General features: G+C 47.1%; 1 protein-coding gene across 2 annotated transcripts in view; it reads left to right on the top strand.

Moving 5' to 3' along the window:
- Cph (BCL11 transcription factor chronophage) overlaps positions 1-21374 on the top strand; it is a 542370-nt gene that overhangs the window by 245984 nt on the left and 275012 nt on the right. For both annotated transcript variants that reach the window (XM_089558315.1, XM_089558314.1), the window contains one exon: positions 16697-16756. In XM_089558315.1, coding sequence (XP_089414441.1) covers positions 16697-16756 — 60 coding nt within the window. The remainder of the gene's footprint in view (positions 1-16696; positions 16757-21374) is intronic.

Below are 21374 nucleotides of genomic sequence, written 5' to 3'. Positions count from 1 at the left end.
GAAAATTTATTTCCTTAAAACGCCTTTATAAGCGTAAAACACCGAGAGAAGGCGCTATCAACCTCATGTCGGAACATAGCTATAGGCTTTGGCGACTGAGCAGGTCGAAAACCGCCAAGTACGTTCACAAAGCTATCATTTCATTTCATTTCATTTCATTTATTTACCTTAAAGGCCCCTTTCGGGGTATTACATAAGGGGTGGGTTAATCAAAAATTGGTACATTTTTTCACGATGACATATGAAGTTCAATGTTGGCGTTGAAGAGTGACGGGCAGGTGATAGCAGCAGCGGAGTGGGAGAGGCCGTTCCAGTCTGACGCGGCTCGTGGAAAGAAGGAGGTGGAAAAGGTTACGGTACGGGCACGTGGACGAGTAACTTGAAGGGGGTGACCAGTGCGATGTGATATGCGCGGCGGAGGTGCGCAGATGTATGGTTCATGGCCGAGTGAGCTGTAATAAAATTTATGAAAAAGAGATAGGGTTGCGACGCGACGACGGCAAGAAAGACTTCGTAAGTTGGACAGTGATTTCAGGGATGACACACTGACTTCGTATGAATATTGGGAGTGAATGAAACGGGCGGCGCGATTTTGCACGGCTTCAAGTGCATCGATTAGATATGCTTGATGGGGGCTCCAAATGGGGGATGCGTATTCTAGTTTTGGTCTTACCAATGATGTGTAAGCGAGTAATTTTACCTCTTTTGTTGCGTGACGTAAATGGCGCTTCAGATATCCAAGGGTTCTGTTTGCAGATGAAATAACATTAGTAACATGTTCCCGCCAAGTTAGATCATGACACACAGTGATACCTAGGAGTCTAGGAGTCTACGATAGGAGTCTACGATCGCCTAGGAGTCTACGATATGCCCGGTAATATGAGTTATGCAGCGACGCCGACTGTAGGAAACTAAGACGACAGAGTTATTTATTTTTTATTTCGAGGACCTGCCATGATGTATAAGACGGGGCTGTCAATATGCCGTCAAAGATCTTGGAGGCTTTTCTCATTCAGTATCCTGAGCAGGTTCCGGCTCTTAATGTTGTCCGTCATCTTGCACATTGAATTCAGTGAGTGTAATTTTCCCACACCGTGACGCACACGTCAGCCAGATCCGTAATAAGGGAGTAATTACTCATTGACGTCCACCCGAGCGCAGCCATACGGCCACAAAGGAAAGCTATACAGCTTTCACAGAAACTTCGTAGTTAAAGAAAAATTCGTCCTGGTCCGGGGTTCAAACCCGGGACCACCGCTACACCAGAGCAGTCGCTCTACCAATTGAGCTAACCGGGACGGCAAGCTTATAGTAGGGCGAGAGCGAATTGATCTATAACTCGAAGCGGGAACAGTGTTGAGCCAGATCCATACGCATTTTTTTTTTTTTTTACTGATCACCTAGTTGGGGTAGAAGAGGTCCTGAGGCGTTCCTGTATCTACCATATAGGTTATAATTGCTTCGGTTGTTAGTTCAGCGCTCTGGTGAAAAAATCTAGTAAAAAATGACTTTCAGGACGAAGTGCCAGAAGAGGATAAAAGCGCTTTCAAATTTGTGGATATCGGAAGAAAGACCCAGAGAAAGCGTTGCGTCTTGAACGAACACACACCTTTCTTTCTTTCCATTGGTTTTAGGGCGGCTTGAGAAAGTATAAACAAAACGTTGGTTCTCGCATCTACCCTGCGCTGCGCGCGGGCAAAAGCAAAACGCCCCCGGAGTAAAACCCGGCTAAGCGAGCCTGTCGACTGCAGCTGCATTTTACAAGATATATTGCCGCCTTTCACCCTCACCTTTCTCCACTCTCGCCACTCTTGTACAGGGCTGCCGCCAACTCTCCTTCTCTTCTCTCCTCCTCCAGCCATCCTTGCTTCTTTAAAGCAGGACGCACCTTCAGCTTCCGAGCGGGCTAGTTGAAGAAAATAAAGTGCGCCGTGCGCGAGGCGGTAAAACTTTGCGGCTTTCAGGAAACAACAAGCAAACAGAGCAGATGAGGGATGAGTTTTCGTCCTGTCTCCCTCTCTCACTCTGTTTCTTCAATTCTCTCTCTCTCCTACTCTCGTTCTCTGCTGTTTGTTGCCGCTCGTTCCGGTTTGTTTACGTTTCGTGCGCGCCGTCGCGTAGAACGGTCTCTTCTTTCTGAGGCGGCGACGAAGGCGGCAAACGGCCGCTCCCTGATGATTGCCGCTGCGTCTCCCTTCCTGAACTGCGTACATTTGCGCTAGCTGTGCGCGCGCGCCGTGTGCACTTTCGACCGTTTTAGAGCTTGATAGAAAAACGGGTTACGAAACGTGTTTCCGTACAGCGTTACGTAATCGTCCCGCCAAAACTCTTCTTTGGAATGAATAGACGAGCGCCCGAGGCCGCGATAACATAACGATTCTGTTTCCAGTCTATTCCTTTTTCTGCTTCATTCTTTTATTATTTTCGTCTTTTGTCGCCCATGTAAGACGGACGATATTCTTCAGCATAAACTTGGCAAGGGAGCAGCAGCATCCGAAATGAATTTCTAACCAATAGTAATGCATTCTTGAAAAACACACCCGCCTTGAAAGGTCAGCTGAAAAGGATCCACCAGCGCTGGAATATTGCGGCGTTTCCTTAAAGGGATACAGAGACGAAAATGTTTGGTTTCCTTTTCTTGGCTTGAAAGCCTATATAGTAACGATGAAAATGAGCCCAAAACATCAGTCCGCAGCGTGAATAATTAATTACAAACGATTTTGTACCGGAAGTGCACCTGAAGGTCACGGTCGACCAGCCAACCTGGGCTACCACATTCCTGATTTCGTCGGCGTCGCCAGCAAGCGTTGGCTGTTTTTGTGAACAACCGCTGGTTTCTGTGACGTCACAATAATTGGGGAAAGTGCACGATGACGTCACTCGATACGGGTGGTAATGCCGAGAAGCTCCTCGGACATCACTCAAAATCACATCATGTTCCACTCAACGCCTAGCTGCCACTGAAACTTGCTAGAAGCCATTTCCTTGGGGCCGTAAAACAAATCATATCATTTGTTTGCGTTCAAAGTTTTGTGCCTGTATACAGCCTTTAATATTGACGTTTTGTTCCCGGAGCTAGAGGACAATCCGTGCTTTCTAACAGCCATTTTCTCATCAATTCCTCCTCCGGTGTAATCGCTTCACGGCGCCCCCAAAGGCAGCAACTCACCTGCCACTAACGATACTCAATACCTGTACCGAAGGTGGCGCTTTCAAAACGGTTTCTTTAATAACTTACCTTCAAGTCCTCATGGTCCTGGCTCCATCTTTCCCCGAGTCCCATACACCCCAGCGGCTCTCTTGTTCCCAGAGGCAAACAAACAAAAAAGCGAGACACGAGACAACGCAGAAGATTCGATTGGAAACGCTGCCCTTCCTATTAGACGTTCGCACACCTCGCCATTCGCAATCGGCGTAATCGACCGATGCGTCTCTCATCGGCCCGCCGATCTCCACAGAAGCCGGGTGTCCCGCGAGAGACGAGAGTTTGATTGATACCTCGTTAATCCCCCCCCTGCTTTCGCTAGACAGTACTGCCGCCTATGAGGCAAGCAGCCAACCGCCCGGTCGCTCTGCGTGATAGTGTATGCCAGGCAGATCGTAAGCGTCGGCAATAGCTCGCGGTTTCCGGTGATCTCAAAAGAAGTGTCCCGCGAAGCTCTGGGAAACAGCTGTCGGCTGCAAACTGAGCTCTATTACTGGAAGCTGTGAAAGGTGTGTGCGTGCGTGTGACTGTCTGTCTGTGTGCGTCGCACGTTGTCTAAGTCTGTCTATTGGCTGTGTACTACGCGCTGTTTGCTTCGATGGCTGTGTGGCAGCGTTTCGGCGCTTTGAAGCTCGAAGCCAAGCGGTGTGCCTGTCTGGATCTAACGTTCCAGCGGAAGAATGACAGACGGCGTCAGGCGACCGTGTCAGGTTGGGAGATGGGAAGCGAAGGACACAGAGTCGGTTTTTTACTACGGGTTCAGCCGTAGTCTCGCTATTTTTATTTGTTTTGTTTGTCGTCGATTCTTTGTTTACTGCGGCTTTTTGCACGGCTATACAGCGTTGGCTATCGGTGCGGTTGGTGGCGGTAGCGGCCCTTTTAATTGGATGAAGCCGACGATGAGTCGTGGACTGCTGCGAATGTGATTCGTCGGCGCCTGTTAGGGCTCCCTTCTTTGTACAAAGCCGCGCTTATTGGGAGCCGTCCTCTCGCCCTTGCTTTTGATTGGTCCGCTCACACGAAGAGGCTGTGGAATCCCCAGATGGAACGTTGCCATGCAGATGCTTGTTTTTTTGTTAATTAATGAATAATTCTATGCGTACGTTCTAATTTGCTTTCGGCTGCAACGCTACGCTCTTTGGCCTAGCATAAACGAAGTTTCGCCCTTTTCAATTCGTTTCAAAATTGTAGCCGTCCGAGAGCTCATAACTGTACCGAGGAGAGTGGTGTTTCTGTCGCTTTGCAGCGTTTAACTACAGTCTGGTGTAGGACTACGCAAGATAAATGTTTCACTGCAACAAAAACGTGAGTAAATGCAATGTTTCTGTAATATGGGACGTGGGCGCTTCATATTAGATGGGCACAAACATTAATTATTCCTATGAGAGCCTGTGCAATCCACTTGGGTTATTCCATAAATCCATGTCATAATATTGCACTCCTCAACCGAGCGCCATCTTTGTGCAGTATATGCAACTATGTCCTTCGGTAATGTGAATTTGTATGTATAACTTCTATGCTTTTAAAAATTCCCGTAGAAGATTTTTTAGTTGTGTTTTATGTAAGGTCAGCTACGTATGAGCAGGTTAATTGGCTGTCATTTCATTTTGCGCTCACGTGATCTGCAGCTTTCGTCGTCTGGAACAATGTAATAACTTGTATCTGCACTCCCCTGCGGCGGCACAGCTCGACCGACAAAGCGTCGAGCACGTTCGTGGGAAAATGCACCTCATAGCGAGTGCTTCGTCGATAGATTGCTTAGTCGTCTCCGTATCGCACAGAAAGTTTTCTTTTCCTGTTTTCCTTTTTTTTTCACGCTAGCTCTCAACGCTGGCGGCAATTGGCTTTGAAGAGAAGAATGCATTGTCTGCAGGATAAAAAAAAAGCAATTAGCCGTTCTGTCGATGCTGATGCCCCCTCGACGAAAGAAGGAACCGTTGATTGACGAGGAAACGAACTCCTGCGTGCCTTACCGTCAGCATGCTGCTTGAGAACGCAGCGTTCCGTTGATTCATTGCAGAAGATGTTGAAGGCGAAGGACCTGTTAGATATTGACGAATACTCCGCGAACTTAATTACAAATGAAATGTTTGACTGATGATGTCAGTCTGAGCTGCGCACAAGCTTATACGGCTGTACGCCTTATGCTCCTATCTTCAATACAAGTCGCCGAGACATTGCCGGGATGTCGTGCATACGTCTTGAAACGACCACCCGTTGTGCCTGGTTGTACATTAAGTACTACCGCCAGTGAACTCACCTCATGACCCTTGACGTCGACTATGCCACCATAAAAGGCATTGCTGAGTGTGAGAACCCCTCAATGTTATTTTCATTTACAAGTAATGCAACCTCTACAGAAATTAAACAAACATTATTATGAGGGTATTGCCACGTTGTGGAGCTTGTTCGTATTTATGTCAGGCATCACCAACTGTCGTGCCTGGTAGAAGAAGTATGCGGATTGACTGCATATTCTTCTCCTGGCGGTTTCGTATCTTTACCCACGTTTAAGTAGCAAGGCGCTGATAAAAATGTTACTAGCGGGCCACGAATAGAGAAGTACGGCGCCGAGTTCGCACGCACCGTACCGTCGATCAGCAGTGCTAGCACATGCTTTAGGAGAGCGGCCCGATAAGCCCAACTAACAGTATCAAACCGGACCAACCGTGATGTTGCTACAGGCAGTCGGCGCCAATACATCGTAATATGGGGTGCCAAAAAAAGTAACAAAAAAAGCAAGCATGCAAATAACAAACGAATCTATCCGGTTTGTGCACGTCCATGACCTCTGCATTCCGCCGCTCTAACCAAGTCCGGCCGTTTTCATGGTCCACGTATCCGGACTTAGTGCGTTTTTTTGTGTTTGCTTTCCATGCCTGAAGTCTTCTTCTAACCAACGTGCGTTATCCATAGCGCACGATGCATAGAGCGGCGATGTGTAGAACGGTTAAAACTTTTTTATCCTTTTTCTTTTCCTCTTCGTACTTTTTTTCCCCGTAAATCCCTGTCCTAACTGCGCGCAGTGTTTTCTTTCTTTTTGTTTTCCTCGCTCTGCATAGCGAGGCGTAGAACACCGCCCGTGGCATATCAGCCCCGCACTTGCATAACTGGATAAAAAGAGATAGAAGGAAGAGCTGACCGCTACTACGGCTCTTTCTTAGGCTCAGCTACGGCTTCGTCTCTGCGGTTTAAAAGGTGCAGGGGGAAGGGGTCGCTGCGGCGGCGACTAAGTATAAGGGACCGCAAAAAGGACGCGGAATATAAAGATGCGGCTCAGACAAGGGCGCCCATAAAATGGCTCGCTGGTCACAGCCGGTGCGGTCACTATGTATAACGCCAGGATCGCGACCGGAGGCTCTTTATCGCCGCGCGACGCTAGGGGGCGACCGGTGCACGTTCTCTGCGTGGACAACGCGGGGGACAGAGTTAGATCGGCGTGGAAGATAGCGAGTCGAGGAAGCGGTGGTGGTAGCGTGTGATGAACCTTTAAAAAGGGAACAGAAATGAAACGGTTAGAAGAAAACGAAGGAGCCGGAAAATCAGACAGTCCGAGAATCGGAAGTTGCGTGCGTCAGGTATGCGAAGGGCAGGGGAAAGAGGAGGGGGATGGAGACGGTACTGAACTGCCCTGATCGCGACCGTGTCCCGGAGGGGCCGGCTACCGCATTTTCCATCCTACAACACTCGAGCCAAATGTTGATTTTAAAAAGTTCATGGGTGAAGTCATAAAACGTGGGTCGCATGATTTCTGCTGGCTGAGTCGTACAGTTTCTCCTAAATGTTAATAATGGCAGAATTTTGACAAGCGCGCATTCCAAGTCTGTTTAGTTGAACGTTAAGAGCCTAGAGTGAAGCAAACCGGACGACTTGGGGAGCAGGGTGATTTAAAGGAGTGTATTCATACCTCATCGTTCGTGGACAAACATAATTATAAAAGGCTCATCATTTCAGCACAATGACTATGTGTTGCACGAGATCAGCTTCTCTCTCTGGATGTTCATGTTAACGAAGTGGTTGCCTCTCACGCCGTTATTTCTCGTCACGGCTGTTTTATCGCACCGAAGCTGTTGTGTTCACCTTATGATAGGTTACAACCGTGCCGGCTATCAAGGATCACAGCTGCGTTTTAAGGTTTTAAGTGGCCGTTACGTGCTGCCATATAGTCTTACCTACAGCGCATGCGGATAATTCATTTATAATTTGCTTGGTCAATACCACGTTAGGAACATTCAGATGTAACGCCTTTCGCCAGGAATATATAACCTCGTCGCCCCTCACTTGCATCTTAATGCACACCTGTCTTTTGCAGAACTAAAAAATATACGCACTAGTCCTGCAGCCTGCCTGATATTCGAATTCAAGGAGCCGTCAGTGTGCGCCCACGTAATCAGCATTTCAAGAACTGCGCAGCAACTTCGGCGCTCTGAACAGCCTTCTAAGTTGGTTGTTTTGTTTAAATCATCGTTCTGATTTGAGCTGTGAAATAACTCCAAATTTTTTCCGCGCTTTTCCGAGAGATCGTTTCAGCTTTTATTCAAATGCGTGTTTTCTTGTGTTATTTAACTGAATATATACAACACGGCGTTGTTGCACATTCGGTTGCATATATTTTGGTTGACGCAAACAAGCAGAACTTTTGCATGGGTCTGACAAAGAAATCGGAGCTGTCCAAATAAGGATAAATGAGAGATGCTTTTTGATGCGTTGGCAATTACATGGTTACTTACCGTGCGTAAGTTTACTGGCCCTTCGTTCGCCTGAACCCCATCATCCACATGCAGTCAGTGTTTTATATTATCTCTCTTATCAGCAGTTTCCGCCAAGTGTACCATTTGGTCTTGGTACCAGACAAACAATGGTAGTTTCGTATACAGCCATAATGTGCTATACTTGAGTGTATTACATATACTACACAGCACGGTACTATATAGTACACTATGCAATACTGTACTGCACTATACTGTACTTTACTTCAGTGTTTTGTACTATGCTATACCATACTGTACTGTTCTGTACTATACTATACTATACTATACTATGCTATGCTATGCTATGCTATGCTATGTTATGCTATGCTATGCTATGCTATACTATACTATACTATACTATACTATACTATACTATACTATACTGTACTGTACTGTACTGTACTGTACTGTACTGTACTGTACTGTACTCTACTGTACTGTACTGTACTATACTATACTATACTATACTATACTATACTATACTATACTATACTATACTATACTATACTATACTATACTATACTATACTATACTATACTATACTGTTCTTAACGATATCTACAAAAAAGCCATCTTTAGAACCAAAGCGCTGTCTCTAACTTGACGAAAAATGCGGTACCCTTCTTCAGGTCTCAAACAGCCCACGGGGCTCTCTTAGAGAGGTCCGACTGCGGCCACCAAAGCTTCCTTGACCCTTCCTCGTCGCGAGATGCAATCAGCACGAGAGGCTTCTTTCAGACAACGACTACGCAAAGTAAAAAGAGAGAGAACGAAAAATAAAATAACCTGTCTTGCGCACTGGACCCGTCAGTATAATAGTAGGCACTTGTGCGACCGGAAAACTGAACAGTGTACCCCATAACTTACACATTGTATACATATATGTGTTGCTTGAGTTCGCTGAGGGTCCACTTTGGTCTCTTACTTTTATATTTTCGTATTTCGCGTTTTACTGCGCGGCTGAACTGGTAGTCGCTGTACGAAGTGCATTGCGCGACTTCTCTGGAGCGCTTTATCGCTATCTCTTTTACTCAGTGCTTTGCGCTTGCAGCACTGCTTGAGTGTCTCACCGGTATTCCTGTTCTTTTCAACCTGTTTCAAAAGTTTCTTTGACGCGAATTTTTGAGTGGAATGCTTAGTGCAACGTGTTATCATAGAACAGTATCTATAGTACGTCAAGTGGCCCAGAAATGTCCGTGAGAACTCAAAACAATGGCTATATTATGCTAAATAGTGTTCAATTGACGAAAAATGCACATGACACGTCAAAACAATGTGCTTAGTATGCCAAACAATCCCCAGTGACCGAAAATGTCCACGGTATGTTCGAACAATGTTCATAGTATGTCAAGTAATAAATGATGGGCCCAAAATGTTTATGGTACGCTAACGATTTTTTTTTTATCAGGTCTGCGCACTTAGAGCTCTTTTTCTTAGCTCTTCACTTCCTTATTGAGCATCGCCTGTGCACTAATACTTTGCAGCTCATAGCGTGCATGCTATTTCTCTTCTAGACCACGCATTGAAGGACAGCGATTCCCTTCCAGGCTTATTGTGTTCATGTTCTCATTACGTTTCATCTTTGTGTCAAGCCATGCCACTCCCCTGCAATATACAGCAGAGGACTATACAGAAATAGCAAAGAATAGCAAGAAAAGAAGCAAAATAATGGTAATTTGTATTCACGATCGGCTCCTTGTAGTGCTATTTTACCGGCCCTGTCTTCAAAATAAAAATCCTGATGTGCATTTATCGTCACCCTAGCTTTGCACACAGGAGAAAAAAGAGGAAAGTCCGCGATGCTGGTGGCAAAATCAGCGAGTGTTTAAAAATAATTTCTAACGTAATTATAATAACATAATACTCTTTGGGCAGGTCGTTTACGGCTTGTGACACGATACCGCCTGTGCACGTCTCATTTGCGGCGCAATTCAAAGACCCAGGGGACCTGGAAACAAATTTATACAGTGCACGGCCCCTAGCTTTACTGAGCTGCATTGTGAATGCGAAGAACAGGTAATAACTATACCTGTTACTGATCTATCGTATGTTTTCACTCCATTCTTCCCCCTCCCTCTCATGGTGAGCTTCATGTGTCCACCCGCAATGAGACAATTACAGTGCCTTTCGTTTAAACATAACTTCGTCCGCTTTCTCTTCGCCTCATTTACATTTTTATCGTTTTTTTTTTCCTGTGCATCTATTGCTGAGTGCTGCCCTCTCTTATGAAAAGCGGGTGTCTGCTTGTTGGCTATCGCACCTGACGCAACATGTGGCAGCTGTACCAATAATAAAAAGGCTATGAGAGACGCCGTAGTGGAGGGCTCCGGAAATTTCGACCACCTGGGGTTCTTTAACGTGCACTGACATCGCACAGTACACGGGCCTCTAGAATTTCTCCTCCAAAGAAATTCCAGCCGCCGCGGCCGGGATCGAACCCGCGTCTTTTGGGACAGCAGCCGAGCACCATAACCACTGAGCCACCGCTGCGTAAATTGAATAAAAGCGAAGAAGCATCGTTACCAAATTCGCACCTGTGAGCTTTCTCCGATTGTGGTTGTTATTCTTTTAGAATCTTGCATTTGAATCTCAGTCAGCGTTGGAACGCGCAAGCTGCGTCTGTTGGCTTCCACACGCACTTTCTCCGCGGCTGGGCCCATTGCATCTCGGCATAAGCATATATCGCACACTTCAACCTGCGGACGCGTACCGGCCTTGATGCGTCCAGCCCGTACTTCAGGAGTATGTGTGTGCGCGTGAGTACTTGTATGTGCTACACTCAGCAGTGACGGACGCGACCCGCCGAGATTTCCGCGTTTTCCCGCTTGTATACGTGACTGCCATTTGTATGCGGCCTAAACGAGGAGGTAGAGGGCGAGGGGGGTGCAGGGGGAGAGGGTAAAGGCACTCCATAGCGGCGGCTCTTGCCGTTCAGGAGCAGTCTCTGGAGGACTGAATTGGTATGCGCGTCTTGTCGCCCTTTTTTGGCCGTTTTTATTGCGTTTGTTGGGCATTCCACTTCTTGTAGTCGCTGCGGTGTCCACTCTTGCGCGCGTAAGGTGCCCAGCCATTCATTTGCTGGATTATTTAATGCCCCGTCAGGGCGGCGGTGGTTTAACCGAGGTCGACTCCATTTGAGGCTTTGTACCTTCCGCCGGTTGTAATTCAGTCGGCTACGTGCGAACATGACCCGGCTAGCTGTTAAGTTGCTGCATTACTTGTCGGGACCGGAGTTAACCCCTAATAAAAGCAGGTAACTGCGTGGTAATGGTCTCAATATCTTCTCACCCAATTCCTAGTGGTGTGTATAAATTCATACATTTGGTCAGTAAATCGCATTGTATGCGTTCTTTCGCCGAAATTTGAGGGGAAAAAGTGGTTTTATGCACCTAAGCAAGTCTGTATAGAAACCTTGTTATGCGATAGCATTCGGAGGGCCGGGGTAACGAAAACTGTTTGGCGTCGGCGTATGTATGAAGCCTGCGCTTGCCATCCGGGGCATGTGGTGTTTAAGGGGATTTCTCTTGTCAACTGCCTTTCCTTCCCCCCGACCCTCTCCACTTGCAGGAGAGAGGAAGGGGACGCCGGACTATAAGAATGACTCGGCAAAAATGACAGTGACTAAGAAGAAAATGACTCAAATCAGAGAAGGCTTACGTGCAATATAGACGGCCTCCCGAAGAACTCTGGGCAAAAATGAGGCTTGCTGGAGGTATTCCTTCACCGCATTGCTCAGGAGGAGCAAGCCGCAGGTCTCACAAGACCCACCGGTGGCTCCGTTCGAAACGGCCTCTTGCCAGTGCAGTTGTGCATTCGCTTAATCGCTGCACCACTCCAGTGTAGTGGAAAGAGGGTAATCGCTCACTGTAAGGCAAAAAACAGAATATCAGTTACAAGTTATACAGTTGTTGGTGATGGTTCTGTCATGGAAGTTTATTCATGAGAGGCGCAAGGGTCCCATTTTGAAAGAAGGCCCTTGCTGTTGACTTTGAATTAAAAGGCTGCTTGTTCAACTGCCTATGCTTGAAAGTAATGATGTATAAATGAGAGAACAGGGAGGGAAGGAAAAAAGTTCGAAATCAAGGGAGTTCAAAGCATTCTCAATTAAAGAATTGGGTTCATTAAGCACAGTCGGCTGTGAATACCTACACGGAAAAGCAACAACAACACACGGTGTTCAAAACTTATTGCGGTTTCGCTGTTAAAACAAAGGATCTACCACTCTCCTCATGATCGTAGTGCCACGAAGAAATGCATGCTATTGCGTTATTGGAGGCGGTTTTATATCTTGTCGCTCATTCCTACCTGTAGACAGCATTTCTTGGAGTTACCTTCCATGCATGTATTAATTAGAAAACATTCATTGCGCGTCTATGTCAATGGAAGTTCGTCAGCAGTGAACACAACGGAGATTTTAATAAATGTTTTAGGCGAACTTTAGCGACGGTCCAACACTATCCGTTTCGACCTTCGAATTCCTGGTCCCGTGCATAGGGGATAGAGGGATGGGGTGGTCCCATTTGAAACATGTATTTCTTGGACTTTTTGGCTGAATTAAAAGTGGGGCCGGTATGCTTTTCCTGTGCAAAATATTCATCCGCCCATAAATGCGCCCCTGCTCCCGCACACAGTTCTGTACCGGGAAAGAGAATACACCTAAAATATGAGACGCCGGCGTTAGTTAAAAACTGAGAATCGATAGTAAGAAAACAAACAAACAAAAACGGAACGCGATATGTTTTCTTCGTAGAACTTTTATGGGTTAAAAAACTCAAAATGCGGAAAAGGCCACGGCCACGCCATCTAGGGGAAAAAAAATAAACTGAATACGTAAGCACATCCGTGGCTTTTCGTAAGGCGTACGTCAGTAGCTGAAAAACCGTCGTGCCCCGTTTACGCCGGCAACGTGATCGTCGGTAGCAAGCCCATCACGGTGGAACGGAAAGGGCGAATAGAAATGCAAGCACGTGAGAGCTCTGCGAACAACCGCAACAACGACAAAAAAAAAAGAATAGAAAAAAAGCGACAACCAACAAACAAGCAAATGATAGAAGGCGCAGCGGCTCTCTTCGTGCCACCGTTCGCGTCATGGCTTGTTAGCGGCCGGTCACGCCCCCTGGCCACGCCCACACAGCTTCGCTCAGGTACGCGCACACGCTGAGCGCGCCTGCTCAGCTGTGTGAGCGCACGCCCGAGGAAGTAGAGGGTGCGCGCTGTGAAAGCAAGCAACGCGACGGCGGGTGCGGAATCCAGGCCGCGGAGCGTCCTTGCTTTCTTATCGAGTGGTGTGCACGAAGGGTCGTGGCTCCGGCTCTGCGGTCCCGTCAAGACTTGTTTGTTCCGGTGCTGTGACTGTCGCTGCCGTGCGGTTAAAACTGATAGTGAACAGTAGTCTAACAGCGGGTGTGTATGTAGGGGGCTAGTTGACGTGACCTCTCACTGGGTCAAGTCGTTGCGCTAGTTAGGAACATGTTGTCAGTGAAGACATAGGGAACTGCCAAAGCACATGCATTGTATGCTACTTCAGAAGTGTCCGCGAACAGAGGCATAAGGGGGCGACGAACTGCATGCAGTGTATTTAAATCTATCTGCATGCAATGCTGAATACAATGTATGTGCAGAGTGTGGGCGCCCTTTATCAAAAGTATTCAGGTCACAATGTTGACGAGTTGTGGATCACTGCTCGTAGCGGTCAAGATGTATATATTGTCATGTTACGGAAACACTCGTCTTTGCATTTCAAGAGCCTTGGTGCTTAGGAGTTCTGTCATTGCTTATACTACACGGCTGAAAAGAGAACCATATGAGCTAACGACTGCCAGTCACATACATACATGACATGTACGTACTTCATCGCTAAGCTTTGTCTCGGTTCACAGGCACAAGGACTAACACAGTGTACCACGACAAAATTTGCGTTTAGTTTCGTGTACTCAGCTTTCTGTAGTGAGGCCTAGTTTCTGTAGTGAGGCAAAGATTTTGAGAAGACGCGTACAAACACTGAGATATACTAAGTCCTCATTGTTCACACACGTGATACGAGTCTGCGCAGAAAATTTGAACTGAATAAAAAATAAATGAAGAATGCACACAGCGGCCTTGGGCACTCCTTGGGCTGTCCCACCTCTCCTCTTGCTCGTCACTAATCCTGCCAGAGTGTACATCCTTCACTCGTCGCGTATTCAGGAAGGCGTGCCGCGCGAGGGTGGCAGTCTACTTGCGAACGCCTCGACTGGATATCTGCATCCATTGCACATAAACTTCACTAAATACACAGATTCCTCCAAGTACGCTTCGTACTGCTCAGCAGTGCGCCGCTGCTTGCAAGGAAGGTTGCTACAAGCACACCTGGACACACTAACGCTCAAGGACTCCCTGAAAGGAATACTTTTATTCTCATATTACACCGACGTGTCCGTGTGGGTAACATAAAGCATTTAGAGGAAAAGGGAACGTTGCGCAAACCTATTGCTAGCGCGTGGTTCAGCGACGCTTTTGTTGAGGAGGGCACTCCTTAACGGGAGGCTTTTTAGGCACGCGCAACTTGATCCTCCTTTAGCTCGCGTGACGCGCCCGTGGTCAAGCTTCATGAATGGAGGGGCCTGTTGCTGCCCAACCCATGTCCCTGGTTTGCCAGCGCGTCCTTGAGATATCCCTCTCTGAATGCTGTTCATTTTTTTTTATTTGGTGGTCAGGGAAAAAATAAGCCGAGGCCGCTTGCGATTTTCGTCTATACAGGGCGAATATCTTCCTTGCTCCGTGAGAATACGACCAGGTGATGACTACATTAAGTTGAAGTCCCACAGAATGAGGAAAGTGCCGGTTTTATATGGTGGCGTATGTCCATCGCTCCAGTTCGAGCCGCGAAATTTTTTATTTCCTATTGCTGCTATTGTATCGTTTACTTGTGCTGGTCCAAGAAGAATGTTGTCTTATCACCTGGTATAATAAAACAGAATACAAAAAACGGGTCACGAGCTTTTCAATACAATCCACATTTTTGAACGGTATTTCGAACCGGTCTCCAAGTGTGTTAAGTACTATCGCGCTCAATATGAGTTGCAACGCGCGGTCATCGACCGGGGCTCGTTCCGTGGTGTGCCTCCTCCAAACAGTCGCTCGGAATTCTGGGAGAAACTTTTTCCAGAGCGGGGGTGCTGTTGTTTCCTGGAACAGCAGTTTCTCCCAGAATTCCGAGCGACTGTTTGGAGGAGGCACACCACGGAACGAGCCCCGGTCGATGACCGCGCGTTGCAACTCATATTGAGCGCGATAGTACGTTCTATTTCAGCCGTTTGGCTTGATATGCGGCCGGATTTCTTTTGGTTTCTGCGCAGGCATCGTTTCGATTTTCACAGTCGCTTAGGTCTTGCATGGTCGGTTGTCTGCCTGTGCATCAGACGGATTCCAAGGAAGAGAAACTTAGCAGGGGTAAGCAAAGATGCAACTGGGGAGATGCTTCTAGGAAATTTCCTGGGATATGGCGAACGCAGCTGGCGAAAGACAGGTATGAATGGTTGCTTATGCGGGAATTAGTGTTGAGGAAAGGGAAGGGCGGATTAACTGACTTCATTTCTGGTTGGACACCTCAACCGCGACGTGAGAAAAGTTCCTGGAGGAAGGGGGGAGTGCAAGGGGAAAGGAAGAAAGAGGTTCCTTAGCGAAACTGTCCGAAATAATTTCGACCACCTGAGGACCTTTAATGTGCACTCACATTGCAGAACACACGAGCGCCTTTTCGCGTTTCGCCTCCAACGAAATGCGGCCAGGTTCGAACACGACTATGCGTGAAGGAGAGTTTTGTCTTGCAGCAGACTTTGCCGAAGAACAAGAAGGAATTGGAGGCGGAGAGAGGAAAACTTACTCATCATGATGATAATAATGATGAATAACTTGGAAGAATCTCAATGGCGCGGGCCTGTATATGTTCTTATTTTCCTTTGTAACGGGAATAGTTTGGAATAATTCGTATTGGTTCCCACTTCAGCGCGTTGCCTTTTGGGTTCACATTTTATCCTCAGCGCCGCTTTGGACCAAGCTGCTTCGCCATCTTGTTGACGTGTTTTCTTTCTCGCTTACTTGCTGCTCCTGTGTTTCTTTTTGCGAAAACTCTGACATTTTCAGCTGTGCTCATTTTCGACTATAAGAGCTGCCCTAGCCATAGGAAAAGAAAAAAAAATATGAAAGGAATGCAAAAATAATCAAACATCAAGAGCTCAAAACAAGAAAATTTGCCAGAAAGTAGCGGGGGGGGGGGGGGGGGGGGGGGGGCAGAACTTGACCACAAAGCGCACTGTTAAGCAGCACCTACTTGTCGACAAAGAATGTCATGTTGTGAAGAATGCCATGGGCATGCCAACCAAAATTACGTATTCAGTATAAAAAAAAGTCGTGTGTGCTTTTCTTACCTGCACTTATTAAATGAACATAAAATGTGACTTATCGCGTCCGTCTGTGGCTTGCGGAAGTTTGTTCGCATCGTTTAATGTTCAAAACATGGCCGCAGCAACCGAGACCAGAAAATCTACCGACATTTTTGTAAGCCAAAAATGAAAAGGTCAGAGGGTGGGGCATGCGCAGGAAAGTTCGATAATGGTGTCCGTGTATTTAGGCACTTCCTCTGGTCATGACAGTTGGGTCATCTCCTCTTTTTGCTGTAGTTCATGACTTTACGTCGCGTGAAGTAGCCTCCAAATACTGCTACGTCATTAATCCTTATTTTCTTCCTTCTGTTTTGCAGACGATGACGACGCATTTGTACCCAAGGATGCCCTCCTCAAAGCGTCGGCGACGCGCGAGGGTGAGTTGGAAATTTGCTTACTCATGAACAGTGCTCCTAAAAAGCCATCTGGCAAGCAGGGTATTACATGGGAAAAGGGTAGTTTTGCGAAACACAGAAGAAAAAAAAACTCAGTTCAGCGCGCTATTTACAACAAGATGGCTTGGATTAAACACCGGAAAGGAAAAGAAAGGAAGAATGTAAGCAGACAAATCAGATGTTCCGACATCGCAAAACACAAAAATTTAGAAAACACAGAACCCACTGAAGCTTGTTACGGAGAATACAAAAAAAAAGCATAACCATGCTGATACCCTCTTACCATGCTAGCACAGTGAGCCCCGAATTTATGCCCCCGAATTTATGCCGTTTTAATTGACCTCCGACTACAGTGTGTTTCTTGTCGTGGCCGCGAAAAAAGGAACATAACGTTAGTAGTAAATCACGGAAATCGAATCTAGAATAGAAAGGACAATATAATTGTACGGGATATAAAATACAAAACCTAACAGAAATGGAAAAGATTACACACACACACACACACACACACACACACACACACACACACACACACACACACACACACACACACACACGCACACACACACGCACACACGCGCGCGCGCACACACACACACGCACACACGCGCGCACACACACACACACACACACACACACACACACACACACACACACAAACACACACACAAACACACGCGCGCACACGCACACGCACACACACACACACACACACAAAACAGACATCTTATCAAGAACTTTAGAATAGAAAACAGTATGCTTTTTTCTCATCCAGGTCCGGAATGTGGTACTCTCGTACAAAGGTGCTCTTGGTTTAAGTACTAGTTGGTTTGACGTCTCTGTTAAACTTCTGCACTCTTTATATTTTTTAGTTTACATGGAACGGGGTAGGCGAAAGATGCACGCGCATATGCACCTTTATTTATGCGTGCGTTTTGCTTCCCCCATTGCATTCCTCGCAAAGGGACAAGAGCGCAAAAATCCAGCCGAGATACCCGCGCCGACGCGAAATTGAAACGCCAAGCGTACAGCGCGACGCTCTCGCGGTCGTTCTGTGGCGGCGGGTCGCCATGGTCTTGACCACATTCCACCGATGCCGGAGGAATATCCTCTCCCCAAGCCACATTCGTGGTGTCCCGCGGCTTCTTTGTTTAGCAGTTTTTTAGTTGCATTGTCCTTCTTTTATTTTTTTTTCTTCCTTTAGTGAGTGCCCTACGTCCGTAGCGCTGGCCTTGCCTTCGCGCCACCCCTCCTCTGCTGCGAGTCTTTGTACTTCGCCGCGTCTGCGTAATTTTTTGCTTCATGAAAGAGGCAAAGGCGGCTTGGGGTGAGGAGATCGCTGGACACTTGACCGGTCGGTCGGCTTGACGGTGGACGTCCCCTCTTTGCGACCCTCTAAGTGCAAGCCGCTGCTACTTTGTGCTCCGCCGAATTCCTCTGTTTGCGTATACTTTGCTTGAACCTCGCGCAGTTCTCTCGAATGCGTTGGTCTCGGTCAGGCGTTTCTTCTGAGTTTACTCTGAAATGTGAGAGAATGGGAGAAGAAAGGCTGGAATTGTGCGGTGTTGTTATGCGTCGGTCGCGCCGTAACAGTGCCGTCCGCTAGATTGCAGGCGATTTTTGAAGGTGGGAAGAACGCGCCACTGTGAGCAACAGCAATGGAACACTTTTCCTTCACGCCGGTAACAACAGCACGTACGGAATTCTCACAGGTCGGGGTGCCTAAATCCGTCATATTTCGTGTTGTCTATGCGCGCCGAAATAGCTTCAATGCTCATGGATTGTTACCCGTACAAAAACTTCTTTAGACAGTCTATAGACTGTCCATATACTTGTCAATAGAGTATACACACTTTCTATAGAAAACTCTATAGACGAATCTGTACACAATACAAATCCTAGAGTCTATAATCAATTTATAGGTTTATAGACATACACTTTTAGTTGGCTTTTGTCTTTAGGGTGTCTATAGATTGTGAATAGACAGAAGAAAATATCTCAAGGAAGTCAATAAAGTCTAAAAAAGTCTATAAAATGCCTATAGATCATTTTATAAGGGCGTGTTCTGTGGACGTCTTCGCGTGCGTATAGCCACCTTAGAGTTTCCATATTCAAAGAAGAGTTCCCTCTAATAACTCGGACAAGCATAGAAAGAGCAGTACCGAAGGAAAAACACAAACGACAGGACACTAATAGTTTACCTTCGAACGAGGACACTTACTAACTACATTCACAACAAGAACAGCAACGTTAAGAAAAGAAAACCACGCTTCGAGACCAACAAAGAAGGAAAAACCTATAAGACAAGACAAACATACGTAAAAAGGGCAGTAATTAACAAAACCACTGTCGCGTCGAATGAAGTGTTGATCTTCAAATGTATTTTTGCTTTCAGAATGTTTTGCTTCGATCGTTTTTGAAAGCTCATTTAGTTGGAAGAAGGGTTGTATCTTGTAGTTTATGTTTGCCTTCTTGTGCAACCATCCCTATTTGCAATTCTATCCGTTATGCATATTGTTTCCAACTCCTGTTACATACCAAGTTGAGTTCACTGTTTGTTAAAAAAAAAATAAAAAGTCGACCTTTCAAAGCTGATTTGCCAGTGCGCAGACTCATAAAATCGACAACGTGAATATTCGTGTCGCACGATCGCTTGTGAGAGTCCGACCTCTCCCGGGGCACGGGATAGATCGAAATCAGTCCCAGTAGCATCGGCATCAGCAGCATATGTATCAGCAGCAGCGGGAGCAGTAGAGTTTATAGTAACAGCTGGTCGGTCGGCCGAGAAGGATGTGTTCTTTCGCGCTCTCAACAGTTCGTGCAGTGCAGGCGTGTAGGATCTGAGGCCCGGTGCTTCGAACGCAAGTGGGCAAAAAGAGAACTAGAAGTAAACAAAATCATCTAGCTGTATATTATGTCCGGCGGATACTTGGGAGGATGATGGCGTCGCTCTGGGTTCGGTCAGGGTAGTCCGAGAGGGCATCACCTGCCCGAATATGGCGCTCCGCGCGTCCCGTACGACCCACGGCCACGTCCGAAAAGCGGAGCATAAAACATGATCCGGAGAAAAAGAGCGCGGAGATGACCACTACCGCTGTTAATGCCTTCTCCTCCCCTTACCCTCCTCACCCTCGCCCATTATGATGGGGTCAGGACGCACCGCGCGCAGCTTGCATAGATATCGTGTTTGTGCCAGAGAGAGAGAGAAAGAGAAGAGCGAGAGTGGTAAGGTAGAGCAGTTTGCCGCTGCAAGGCATCTCACATTTTATCCCGCCCCTGCTCTGTGGGCCGCCGAGTTAGTTTTGTTCAATTCTGTGCTGCGGACGAAGTCTGCCACCAGGACTCTCGGACTTTAGTGCGATGTTGCATGGATGATCCAGCATGCACACATAAAAAAGGGAGCAGAAGCGGAATCAAAGCAAGCAGAGAAAAAAAAACATGTGAAACGTGAACATCTTTCTTAGGCTGTCAGTCCAGTCTTTCGACGAAGTTCTTGCTCTGCGGCTTCTTGCTGTAAGAAGACACGTGGTCAGCATGCACGTGCAAACCACTGGGGCTCGCAACATGACATCCGTATGGTGCGTGCGTGCGTGCGTGCGTGTGTGTGTGCGTTAATGCGTGTAGCACTGAGGCGATTGACTTGACTCTAGTACCAAACAGTCTGCGCTGTGTTCAGATGTGCTAACATTTCCGTTGGCGAGCAATTTCTCACAAGCTTTATACAGGAGTAAATTATCAGGTTTTGTTAACTTCATCCTGTACCGTCTCTTCCCTGCTGTGCGGCGCCCTCTGTTCGGCGCTCCAGAGCAACCGAGAACCCAGCGTTGGCAACGGTGCCTTAATTGAGGCATATGACTCGTTAAAAAAACGAAAAAAAAAGAGGATACGCAAAGCATCATTGGATACTAAGGAAACGAAGTTACAACACGGAAAGGGAGGGTCCAGCTTTTAGCGGAAGGCAGCCTCTCGAGGGGCAAAAAGAACGAAGAACAAAAAAAAAACAACATACTGCAACAAAACGAGACAGGCCGCCTAATGTAGAGAATGAAATAGAGCGAGCGATGAAGAAAAAGCGGAGGACCAGAGTGAGCCCGTCGGCGTCGAGAAGCGGATGAAATACGCGCGGACAGCTCGGGGCTCGCCGCTGTTGCGGGCTGGACTCAAGTGAAAAGGCCTTGGAGCTGGACAGTGAGCCCTGCTGCCTCTCGGGCTGGCCCCTGAACGCGCGGGCTTCGCCTCGTGAATTGCGTGCAGCGTGGCGGAGCCGTTGCGGGCCCACTTGCTAGAAAAGAAGAGGCACAGACAAGTTCTGCTTACCCTCGCCAACGAATTACTCTTTTTTGTTGTCATTTTCTAAAAACCTAGTTTAAACTTCTATGTTTCAGAGCTGCGTGGCTGCCAGAGCTCACGTCTCGCAGAAACCTCGTTGCTTTATTTTTGCAGCCAGAGCGCGATGAGAGTTTTTCATGGCTTACATTTCGAGAGTCGGGCTATATCGGAACCGGAACATTCACGCATTTACATTTTTGCCCCTTATTTGTGATGAAAATACTGGTGACATATTGGTGAGCGAATATTGGTCACTTGTCACTGAATGCTG

This window comes from Amblyomma mixtum, chromosome 8, assembly GCF_055824585.1.
Source record: "Amblyomma mixtum isolate Tamu chromosome 8, ASM5582458v1, whole genome shotgun sequence".
Lineage (NCBI taxonomy): Eukaryota > Metazoa > Arthropoda > Arachnida > Ixodida > Ixodidae > Amblyomma > Amblyomma mixtum.
The sequence above is the reverse complement of the archived record's forward strand: the minus strand, read 5'-3'. Positions and strand labels throughout refer to the sequence as shown.